This window comes from Mustela nigripes, chromosome 5 (genome assembly GCF_022355385.1).
Source record: "Mustela nigripes isolate SB6536 chromosome 5, MUSNIG.SB6536, whole genome shotgun sequence".
Lineage (NCBI taxonomy): Eukaryota > Metazoa > Chordata > Mammalia > Carnivora > Mustelidae > Mustela > Mustela nigripes.
Window position 1 is genome coordinate 147,704,140 of NC_081561.1, and position 11,565 is coordinate 147,715,704.

The 11,565-nt window shown below is 59.2% G+C and overlaps 1 protein-coding gene across 2 annotated transcripts in view; it reads right to left on the minus strand.

The window, feature by feature from the left end:
* Positions 1–9,105, minus strand: part of RNASET2 (ribonuclease T2) — a 17,194-nt gene extending 8,089 nt beyond the window's left edge. Inside the window, exons 1-6 of one of the 2 annotated variants that reach the window (XM_059401416.1) lie at positions 9,008–9,105; positions 8,745–8,926; positions 6,288–6,351; positions 4,602–4,657; positions 3,267–3,324; positions 1,480–1,547 (exon numbers count right to left, since the gene is read on the minus strand). In XM_059401416.1, coding sequence (XP_059257399.1) covers positions 1,480–1,547; positions 3,267–3,324; positions 4,602–4,657; positions 6,288–6,351; positions 8,745–8,833 — 335 coding nt within the window. In that variant the 5' untranslated portion in view covers positions 8,834–8,926; positions 9,008–9,105. The remainder of the gene's footprint in view (positions 1–1,479; positions 1,548–3,266; positions 3,325–4,601; positions 4,658–6,287; positions 6,352–8,744; positions 8,927–9,007) is intronic. The other variant, XM_059401418.1, reaches the window with a different exon arrangement.
* Positions 9,106–11,565: the final 2,460 nt, after the last annotated feature.

Consider the following 11,565-nt stretch of genomic DNA (forward strand, 5'->3'; position numbering starts at 1 on the left):
AGAAATTCACAGAGCCAAGGGAATGTGAGGACCAGGGAAGCAGGACCCAACACCCCATGCAGGGGCCAGGGACAACAGCCGCCCTGTACCTGGGAGCTCTAGGAGCACAGACACTAACAGGAGCAGGACAGTCACCTCCGCATTTAGAACACAAGTTTTGAGATGTGCTACTTTCTATCCAACCTGAAAAAGTATCGTTTTGCCTTTCCGAGAGCACACACTCTGCCCACACTACTGAGATGACGTGTTCAAGGACCAGCTCAGACCACCACCACCTTTATGGGTATTTGTGACTCACTGGTAAGTCTCCCGGCACCAACAAGCAGACCGGCTGTGGCACAGAACACACCGGAACGCGTGGAAACCCGTACCCTGTGTGCCTAGCGCGGACTCGGCATTTCTGCGTGCGCTGTGAAGTGCTCTAGAGGGGTCCCCCAGCTCCTCCCATCCCCCCACTGCAGCTCAGCTGGGCGTCAAGTTCCAGGAAAACATTCTCGGGAACACGTCTGTGCAGAGCATGGGTCGGAGAGCCGGGCCACTCTTCTCCAGGACTCCACGTGCTTCTCCTGTGCAAGAGACCCGGGAGGGTTCCAAGCACCAGGGAGCCTGGGGGACGGGCACCAGTGCCGCTCCGTGGCTTCAGAAAGATTCCATCTCCACTTAAGTCTTTTCCTGAATGCTCTAGACAAAAATATTTCCAAACCAAATTAACCATTTTGGATAAAATCTAAGTACTTGCGACCTGAATGTAAACCACCACATCGGAGTGAGGCCAAGACAGTGATTATTTCCGGCTATCATAACGTAAATGAAAGGAATGTTATTTAACCTTCTTCCCAAGCACTGACCTAAAGAGCTATCTTGAGTTAAACACAGTGTGTTCTTCCTTGGCTCAGCTCCTGGTACACTTCAGGATGTTTCTGGAAGAGGTTGCGGACCGAGCCGCAGGTGGGACCCGACCCTGTCCTCGCTAAGTCGTAGCACAAGACCTCGACCTCTTTTTCTTCCTTGGTGGATCTCGTGGCAGTAGCACAAAGTCTTTAAGAAACATCCTCTCCTGCTGCACTGCGGCGAGCGCCCCGTCGGTACCCGAGTGTTTGTCTTAGTGAAACCTCAGGAGAGGAGAGTGTAAAGCGAAGTGACCAATGAAGTCACGGACGGAGAGCCAGTCCGTAAATTCCACGTGCCTGCAGGGTTTTTTTCCCAAACAGGCTCCACACCCCGCGCAGAGTCAATGCAGGGCTTGAACTCACAACCCTGAGGTCAAGACCCGAGCCGAGGTTCAGAGTCAGACGCTAAACTCGGTCACCCGGGCACCCCTTGCCCACATTTATCATTTACTGGAGAAGGCCCCGAAAAGGGTCTCCCAGATAAAGAGTGGTTCACCCTCAGCACCTCAGAAGAGCGGCCCCGTGGTCCGTCCCCGCACCCCAGCCCCGTGCCCTCACCCCCCTGAGGCTGCGGCGCCCCTGCACTCACCAGAAATGGCTGTGGTTTAGTGGGTGGATCACATCGGGCCAGTACATCTTCATTTCAGGCAGGAGGTCCTGTGCACACACAAAAAAATCCACGTATGACCTAAGGCCTCGCCGCCTAGAAGGCCAGTCTGATTCACCATTACGTTAAAAGGAGTGACCTCAGCCGATCAGTAACACTCAGGGGAGGAAGACGATTCTGTCCCCACTCTGCAGGAAGCGACAACACAGAGAAAGGTGCAAGGTGACTCATCACGAGGGAGCCCTGGAAAGCAGGTGCGCTCAGAGGGGAGTGGGTAAGCACTCGGCGGTCCAGCCCGACGAGGGGATGTAGCTCTAACAAGAAGGCGGCCATCCAGCCGTGATGGGACACAGGAGAGCCTTCCGCGCACATCAGTGAGGCCAACCTGAAAAGGCCGTGTGAGTCCTGATGTGGCCACTCTGGACAAGACTAAAGTACGGAGACGGCGAAGGCTCAGTCAGGGCCCGGGGTGGGGAGGGGGACAGGCAGAGGAGGAGGGATTTTAGGGCAGTGAGATGCCTCCATAGGGTCTAGTGAGGGACGTGTTATCTGTCAAAACCCATAACCCTCCGTGACGCAGAGCGAGCCTACGGGAACTGCACTGTGTGCTACCAATAAAGTACGACCCTGTGACAGGCGTGTCAACCGCAGGGGACGCGGTGTGCTGGGGGACATATATGGGACGTGCCACTCAACTTTTCAGCTTTAGGTTTCTGCTCGAAGGAGTAGCATCCACAGATTAAAACACGCACCACAAAATTCAGGCTCTCCTTTCCCCCAAGCGGAGCTCATCTGGGCGGGGAGAAGGGCCCCCTAAACTGTACAAACAGTTGCCCTAAACCGCACGGCGCCCAGGTTTACTTCTCAACTTCTCCAAACTCACCAGGCCGGAAACAACGTTCACTTAAAACATCGTCTAGACAGACTCCGGGTGACCTCGCTCTCCCGTATTTGCCACCACCCGTCACTACGTGCCCGTCACCAGACAACGGGACGCCCCTCATGTCCCCTGCCAGTAAGCCTTGTCCTCACGCCCCCATGGCAAACTTCCCAGGAAGCGGTCTGCCTCCTTGTCTGTATGTCCCCGGCCTTGCACTGCCCACACTCGGGCTTCAGCTCCCACCAGCCCCACAGGAGCGAGGAGCAGGCCACTTTCCTGGGGACCAACACTAAACTGGGCTTTCTGGGACAGAACAAGTAAACCAACAGTGTCTGAACAAAGAGCAGCTTGTGGCCACCTGGTCACACGCACAGCGCGGTGTCTCGAGAGCGCGTCGGCCAGCAGCACTCATCAAAGCCGCTCCCTGGGCTACTCCGTCACACAGGCTTCTGTTCTGGAAAGGCCCATTCCTTCTGCTCAGAGGCCCTCCCTGGAAGCCCACCCCCCACAGCCAGTAAGGCCAGGCGTGGTACCCCTGCCTGTCCTCCGAGCCAGAGTGGTCTAGAAATGCTGACCGGGAGGCACAGGGGCCCTGAGACTAATGTGGGCCAGTGGGGACCCGTCGGGGTCTGCTGTCACTTCACACAGGTCCCGTCTGGTGTCGTGGGCACCAGGCAGGGGAGAAAGGGCAGTTTGCACTGAACGAGCAGGAGTGTTTCATGGATCTAGAAATGCGAGAGAAGTGCCAGGGCTGAATCCTGGGAACATGAGCGAGATCCTCACGTGAGTACACTCCGTGGAGGACATGCGTGCGAGGGGCTAACCGAGGGCGGCACCGGCAGGGGCGACGGAAGGGGGCGTTACCTTGATCTCTTCAAGGGGGCGTTACCTTGATCTCTTCGAAGTTGAAGGGCCACGATCCGTTACACTCTTCTGCTCTATCGGGCCTTGGAATCAAACGGAAACAACAGACGTTAGTCTTCGTTGAGGCTCCACACGGCAGGAGACATGTCCCTTAGCGTCTGAGGGGGTCAAAGGCTGAGACGCTCTAAGGCCACGGGAGTCCCTTAAGGAAGAGCCCGGGTAGGGTGACCAGAGAGCCCTCCCGGGGCCAGGCCAACAGTGCGCTCTCCCCAGGAAGCAAGTGAAGCCAGCCGGTAGGGGGAGCTCGGGAGTCGGGCGCGGGCCTGCACTCTCCCTCTGCCAACCTCAGGCCACAGGCACCAGTGCATCTCCCTCTCTAAGGGAGGACGGGCTCAGGGACCAGCGTACAGACCGCGCTCACACAGGGACCCAGGCCCAGCGAGTACGGCTTCTTAAATTCCGAAGCACGGATCCCCTTCCTGCTTCCCCACGTCTAGTTCTGCACAGGTCAGTCCCGGTCCGCAGATGCAGCCGAGCTCTCCAGGCCACCAACTCGACTTCCTAGACTGCCAGCGTGTCTCCGTGTCCGCAGGCCCTGCACCCTGACCAGGGCAGCCCCCTGCCGGGACAGCACTGTGCACTGTCCTCTGAGCTGCAAGGGAAGCAGCACGGATGTCCGCACGACCCGAGGAAGCCTAGCTCCCGGAGACCGCAGGGTCGGATCACGGCCCCAGCCTCCGCTTCATCTGCTGCCCACAGACCCCCAATCTGGAGGAACACGCATGTGCCGGCAAAGACCAGAACAGCCCCTCCTCCCACGGGAGCAGCAGGACAAGAGACGTCCCGCTGACAGGCTGACTCATGGACACAGCTGAACATGACAAATACACGCATGAAGAGGGAAAGAGTAAAGTGCACAAAATGCACGCGAAACCTGAGACGAATCCGGTAAATGTGACACGCGCACTGTGTACATACACACACGTGCACATACAACACGTGTGTACAGCACACGTGCGCACCGTGTAGTACACACAACACGTGTGCACAGCGCACACACGCTCACTCATTTCTAAGCATCTATTTATTGCCCCCAAAGAAGGACACAATGAGAGGCTCAGGGATCCCAGCCTGGACCCAGAGTCCCTACAAGCGTATGTAAGCCAGGCTGTCACTGTTCTACCAAAAAAGAACTAAGCAACCACAAGATCGGGGTTACTGTACAAACAGCGGAGATACTGTAAGTAAGGATTCGGTCCACTGACTAAACTCCTAATGAAAACCACTAGTGGAACCCTTAGGACCAGCCTCAAGCTGCTTTCGGGTCGGCTAGCAGGACGTGAACTGCGCGGAGCCTTGCCATAATCCGTGGATGGTCCAGTAATCCGGAGGGTCTCTGCAGTCCTTCTCCACCTCCTGCAGCGAAAAGACACAGAGCACATCCGTGATCCGCGGCTCCTTCACTGCGGCTTCCGGCGCGGCCCCGAGGAGCGACACGGGCGCGGGGGCTCCGACCGGAAGGAGGCCCCGATCCCCAATTATGCAACATAATTAAAAACTGAGTTTTGCTTTTTTTTTTTTAAATGTGTTCTCAAATTAAGTCTATCGGACGGAGATGCTTCCACCCGCCCGTTCATCTTCTTCCCGTGTGACCATAAACGTGCGAGGGTTCCCGGTCCCCGTGAGACGAGTGGGTTCAGCCACCAGGGCCAGATGTGTCAGCGACACACTCAAGCGTCAATGTTGGACGACGTAAACTGGAGCGCTTGGGCGCGAAAACACCAAAGTGAGGAGAACACGACAGAGGTGACCTCACAGAGAGAAAAGCTGAGCAGCGCCCCTCAGGGACCTCCCAACTGTTTAGCTAAATGGGGAGTTCTTGCGAAGTACCCGACTACCGAGAAACGTGTGGACGGCTGTGGGACCAGGTAGGACAGACTCGGGCCCGATGCCCCGTGGTGGGGAATGAGCCCCCGAAAAGCAGGTGTGGGGGTCTGGTGAGGAACAGGTGAGGCTCCAGGCAGGTTTTCAAGCCTTTCCTGTCGGGATCACCTTCTGTGGGGTGGCAGCTCTGCCCCAGGCTGGTCTGGAAATTAGGGAGGCTCTGGTTTAGGACACTGGCGCGAGGCAGCAAAAGAAGTCGCTGCCGCAGGCCGAGAGGGCATTAGAGCACGGCAACGAGGTTCAGCGTCAGAGCGGGGGCGTGTGCCTCCCCTCTCCCGACACCCCAAGTTCATTCCGCAGGACAGCAGAGTCCCAGCGGGGGGCCCATTTCCCACAGGTGCCTGACTGGCGGAGAGCAAGTGGCTGGAGTTGGGGGGGAGTCTTCTACAGGCCCCACGCCCAGTGTCTCAGATGAGTCTTTAAGGGGACAACCGGGGCCCAGGATCGTGGAGAAAGAGACACTAGCTGCTCCCTGTAACGCCTGTGTCACACACACAGGGAATGAGCCCAGAGACACCCCCACTCCCCAGGATGACACCAGGGCCAGAGTACCGGGACCCCTCGTCTTGGGCATCTTGTAGAGAAATTAATTCCCTGACAATGACACTTCATGAGCAGAAGATTTTTAAAAAATCTAATTTCTGAAGCCTGGAGGTCAGCACACATTTCCATGCATGGATGCAGTCGGTGCACAGGAACACACCCACATTTTGTTGCAGAAACGCCTCGGCCACCAAATGACCCCACTCCCTGCCCCAAAGGCAGATCTTCCAGTGTTACCCAAGACGGGAGCTCCCTACAGGGCCCTGCCCACAGGAACTCAGGCTCCCGCGAGGCCCCGCTGCCGGGGTGGGGAGCCAGGTCTGCAGTGACACCCAAAGCTGGTCACGCTGCTCTAGCCTGCGCAGCAACAGCCCTAAAGGCAGAAAGCGACAATGAGGTGTGAAGTTTAGGAAACTGGACCCAGAGACAGAGAGCAGGTAGGACAGACACGCCAGAGGACTACAAATGACACATTTCCGCGAGGAAACGTGGATACAGAAACCCACTCTGCACGGGGCTTCACCAGATGAACGGGGCCAGTCGAGGCAGAAAAACTCACCTTGCACACTGTCACAGGCCAGTGGTGAACCATAATTAGTTTTTTCCACTCATGATTGTCACTGCTGGAAGACAAGGAATTTATGTTTCAAGAATCGTTCTAAACTTAAAGAAAACTTCATCTATCAGTCCGTCTACACCGTCATGCATATAGCCAACACTGAGGGACTGTCATGGGCCAGGCCCCACCGAGGGACAGGGGCACTGTCCTGGGCGAGGGACCAAGTCTCTCCCCGGTGATGCACGCGTGCCAGGGAGGGAGACGGTGACCACGGTGACAGTGATAAAGAAATAGGAGCCAGCACGAGGACAGGCAGGCTGGCAGGGGGGCAAGAGCTGAAATCTGAGCCAGGAAGCCTGGGAAGGCCTCACTGAAGGGAGGCAGAGGCCGGGAGGGAAAGGGGGAAGGAAGCCCGAAGTGGTCTTCCTCCTCGGCTTGGTCACGAGTGTAGAAACAGAAGCACCATCGTCTTTTAGCCACGTCTGCGAAACCGTTAAGGCCCCCAAACCTGAATTTCCGTGTGGCTCACTTGGCAGCAAAACACGACTAGCATGAGGGGCTGAGTGCCCTATGCCCACTGGAATGAAGGTGCAGGCGACCGGCTCCACAGTGCTTCCCCAGATACAGTGCTCCCTCGGACTCAGTCCGGAGCATGGCCATGCCCCACCTGACCCGCACGCCCCGCATGCCTCCCTCCCCTGGCTCTAGGACCTTCAGGTGAGCGGGGGGAGCTGTGTCTGCAAACAGGTTGAAGCAGGATGGATAACGACAGACGGAAACGCCAGCAGCCACACAGGGACATCACCCAAGCAGACACTTCCATTAGATTCTGGAAGGAATGATTCAAAAGTAAAGCGGGACCAAGTTCTCACACGCTGGCTTCTGTAAAGAGGGCGGTCGTGCTGAATCAGCACAGAATCACAACCCAATGTTACAAGAGCGCGGCTGTGTGCCGCACTCAGTATAGACGCAGCACGAGCTGCAGCACGAGAACTAGAGCTGGGACGAGTGTCAGAAGCTGCTTTTTCAGGGTATACAACCCTCGTTTAGGTGGAAACTGAGGCTATGGGATTAAAGCTACAGCCAGGGAAGGAGACCCCGTTCCTCCAGGGAAGAATTCCTCCAGGGAGGAACACACTGTGTCCCGTGAATCTATCAAGACTGGGAACTTCTGCAACACAAGGGCCACACACAGTCCAGTGAGAGCGCTGGGGGCGTACGGGAACCTCCTGCAAAGCATCGCAGACCAGAGTGTGAAGAGAGAAGCCAGAGGCCGACGAGGAGGGGAGAGTCACCCAGCTGTCAGCCCAGCCGGCGCGCGGGAAACCCCTGCGGACCCCTTCCGTCCTGGAGGGTTGAACCAGCTGTTTTCTCCAGACCACGCCTCGCCACCACGGCTGTCCGACTACACCAGCGCATGCACTGTGAAGGGAGCGGCGTGGCGGGGACCACAGATTAGAGCGTCAGCTCTTCATGGACATTTACTGGCTGCTGCTGGCCAGGCGGGGTTCTACGCACATTCTGCCTCTCCTCGAATCCATGCTCAGGAGGCAGGTGACAGCTGAGCAAAGTCACCCAGGGAGCTCCAAGGTCACACACCCGGATGAACCAGTGGCTGGTGCTCAACCAGGACCCCACACCTCCTCTCCAATGATACACTCTTAACCTGATGGCCAAAACGAATCCATTAATAAATGCAGCTGGGTTTTTTTTTAGAAAATAGGCTTTCTGGGAAAGCTGAACTATAATGTTACCTTTTCAAGTAGATGATAAAACAGGAAAAACAAAGTCATTGCTTTTCCCTCACCTACTACGTAAGAACGAAAGCCTTTTTTTTTTTTTTAAGATTTTATTTATTTATCTGACAGAGATCACAAGGAGGCAGAGAAGCAGGGGGGGGGGGAGCAGGCTCCCTGCTGCGGGGCTCGATCCCAGGACCCTGAGATCATGACCTGAGCCGAAGGCAGCGGCTTAACCCACTGAGCCACCCAGGCGCCCCAAGAACGAAAGCCTTTATTAAATACTAAATCACTGCCCAAAGTAAACAGAAGAAAAAATTACAATCCGGTGCCGGGAATTCGGTTCCGTCTACAAGGAAGCAAGAGACTCCACACGCGCTCCCCAGCCCAGAGGAGCGGCCGCACCGAACGCCAGCGGGGGAGGAAGAGCCGGCGCGGAGGCTGCGAAGAGGAAGCAGCGCCGCGTCCAACCCAGACGTGCGCCGCTACGACGCCCTGCCGGCCCCGACCCGGACCCCAGCCTCGACGCGGACCCCGGGCCCGACGCGGACTCCTGACCCGACCCGGACCCCGCCCCGACGCGGACCCCTGCCCCGGCCCGGACCCCGCCCCGACGCCGACCCCGGGCCCGACGCGGACCCCGGCCCCTGGCCCCGACCCGGACCCCGCCCTGCGCCAGCCCCGACCCGCCGCACGCACTCCGGGGCTCCGGGCTCACCTCGTGGGGGACCCGCGCGCGCCGCCCCGGCAGCACAGCGCCAGGCAGAGGGAGCTCAGGAGCAGGCCGCGGGCGGCCGCGGGCTTCATGGCGCGCCCAGCCAGGCGACGACGCGCTCCGGGGCACGAAGCCTCCAGGGTCCGGCGCCAGGCCCCGCGTCTCCCTGAAAATGGACGAAATCCCTGACCCCGAGCTCGGACCCGCCGACCCCACCCCGGAGGGTCCGCCGTCCCGAGGGGCCCCGGCCGGGGTCCCCGCCTCACCCCGGCGCCCAGGCGTCCCTGCCGGTGCCGCACCGCGACCCCAACCGCGACCTCGCAGCTGACACCGCCCCGCCGCCCCGACCCGCGCGTTTCCGGCTCTGGACGGCCGGCCCCGCCCCCGCCCAGACGCCCCGCGGCCGGGACACGCCCCCGTAGACGGGCACGCCCCCGGCCGGGCAGACACGCCCCCAGACGCCCCGCGGCCGGGACACGCCCCCGGCCCGGCAGACACGCCCCCTCGGACGGGCACGCCCCTACTCCCGCCCCTTCGCCCTCTGGCTCGGGTCTCCCGGCGGACGCTTCTCTATCGGCCGCGCTCCCGCCCCGGGCCCGCCCTCGGTGGTGTTCCGGGCGTCCTCGGGCCCTTCCTCGCGGAGCTGAAGCTCCTGGGGCCCCGCGGGGCAGGGCCGCCTCCGGGACACTGTGCGCAGAGGCGGTGGCAGGTGCCGCAGCGCCGGCTCCCAGGGCCTCGGCGAGGTCGCCGGCGGAGAGAGCGGCCTCGGCCCGCGCGGACGGCGTCACGCAGCTGGCGCGCGGCTGTTCCCGCGGGACTCCCTGCCCTTCCCAGCACAGGGCCGTCAGGGAGGCAGCCCGGGCCCTCGGTCCCCACGCCGGCCCCAGCCCACTGTACTCCGCTCTGCTCCGCTCACACGGTGCCTCCTGCGCGCACACTTCCCGGAGCCCGGGCCGAAGGGCTGGGTGTCACCGCGGAAGCGGCCCCCTCACCCTCCGAGGGCCACCGGGACACTCGCACGGAGAAGCAGACCTGTGGCAGCAAAGGAATGTCCTTGGGTCTAAGAACAGGGGGCGTGGGGGGAGTGGCGGGAGCAGATCCTCAGAGCAGGGGCTAAAACCACTTCCCTCCGCCCTCCACCGCCTGAAGGACTGGCCTTCACCGTCCACGTCCTCCTTCTAGGTCCTCAGAAACTGCACCCTCACAGATTGCCCCAAACCACCCAGCTGCAAGCCTGTCTTGTCCCCTTGGGTTTTCTGTGGCCCTGAGGACCTTCACTGCCTGGGACCCTTGTGCAGGACCGGGGTGCACACCGTGCTGGAGGCCCTGGCTGTCCCAGCAGAGCTGGCCTGTTCAGGATCCCCGCCATGTCGCCATGGAGGCAATTCTGCTCCCCCCAGTCCCCGCCCCACACCCCCATCCTAGTTAATGCCAATCATAGTTGCCTTTCCAGCGAACACATGGCTTCCTCAGAGTCCTTTGTCATCCAGGACGACCTAAGGGTCAGGTGCATAGGTAATGTGCTCTCCTGGGTGATGTCGGCATAGTTACCTGTGTTCACATAAAGTAAGTGTGTGATTATCCCATACTGTCCGTCTTCTCCTCTGGACTGACCCCTAACCTGTGGGGTCTGACGCTAATTCCAGATAGTGTCAGAATTGAGTGAAATTGTAGGAACCAGCCACCAGGGATGCCCCCCATATATATGGTGACCAGAAGTGAGTGTTTTGTGGCAACAGTAAGAGACACTCACAGGGAAGGGACACAGACGGGAAGAACTGGGTGTTTTCCTCTGTAGGGAAACTTGATTTCCCCATGACACTGAGTAGAGGCTCTGTCATGGGGACAAGCAGAGGTGGCTCCAGCTTGCAGGAACCGGGAGGGACCGGGGGTGATACTGACAGCTCCCAGGAGACACCATAAATGGGACCAGTTTGAGGTTTAAGAAGTGGGGTCAGCTTGTGCGGAAGCAGGTGCACAGGAGGCAGGGACAAGATGGCGATGGCCATTTCTAGGAACAGATCATTCTTAAGTCACGGCTGATGCCTCAAGCTGAGATACTTTTACTGACCAGCTTCTTGTTGATTTAACTCCTCTGGTTTCTCATGCCCAGGTCACTTGTGCCAGGTTATGCTGCAATGTCAGTCCCCAAACCTCAGGGGCTCACTAACTGCCCCAACCGAGGTTGGCCTTTGCTCATGCTCCTTGCTGGCTGTAGGTCAGGGGCCGCCGCAGCCCCTGGCCTTCTTCACTCTGGGACCAGCTATAGCCGCCACCTGCCATTCTAACGGCCAAGCTGTTGCAGAACCACACTGTGACTCTGGACCTAGGGGATCTGATGTCCGATCTTCCGCTGAAAATTTTTTTGTTCCAAACAAGCGACCTGCGCAAGACTGGCATCGGTGAGCAGAAAGTATCCTCCTAAAAGTGGGGGCCTTGCAGGCACAGGACAGACGTCTGGGACGGACGGGAAGTACAGCAAATAGCTGGGCAGAGTCGTATGGCCTGTCGTAGGTGAGGAGGCAGGAACAGGACCTTCACCCACCCCAGGTGGGAAAGCGAAGCGCCAGCAGTGCAGACAGCACTTGGGGGCCGGATGGGAGGGCACTGCACTGCTCCCGCAGTGGGGCAGCCTGGGGGGGGGGCGAGGGGTAGAGTAACAGGAAGCTCGGGAGAAGCTCCAGCTTGACTGAACAGCTCCCCGTGGGCGAGCAGCTCTGCTGGCGGGGGATTTGTCGGAGGCGACTAAGAGACAGGAGTCCTCAGTTGTGGGACAATCCGGTGTGCCCGAAGTTAGGCTGTGACATTTCCAAACAGGCTCTTC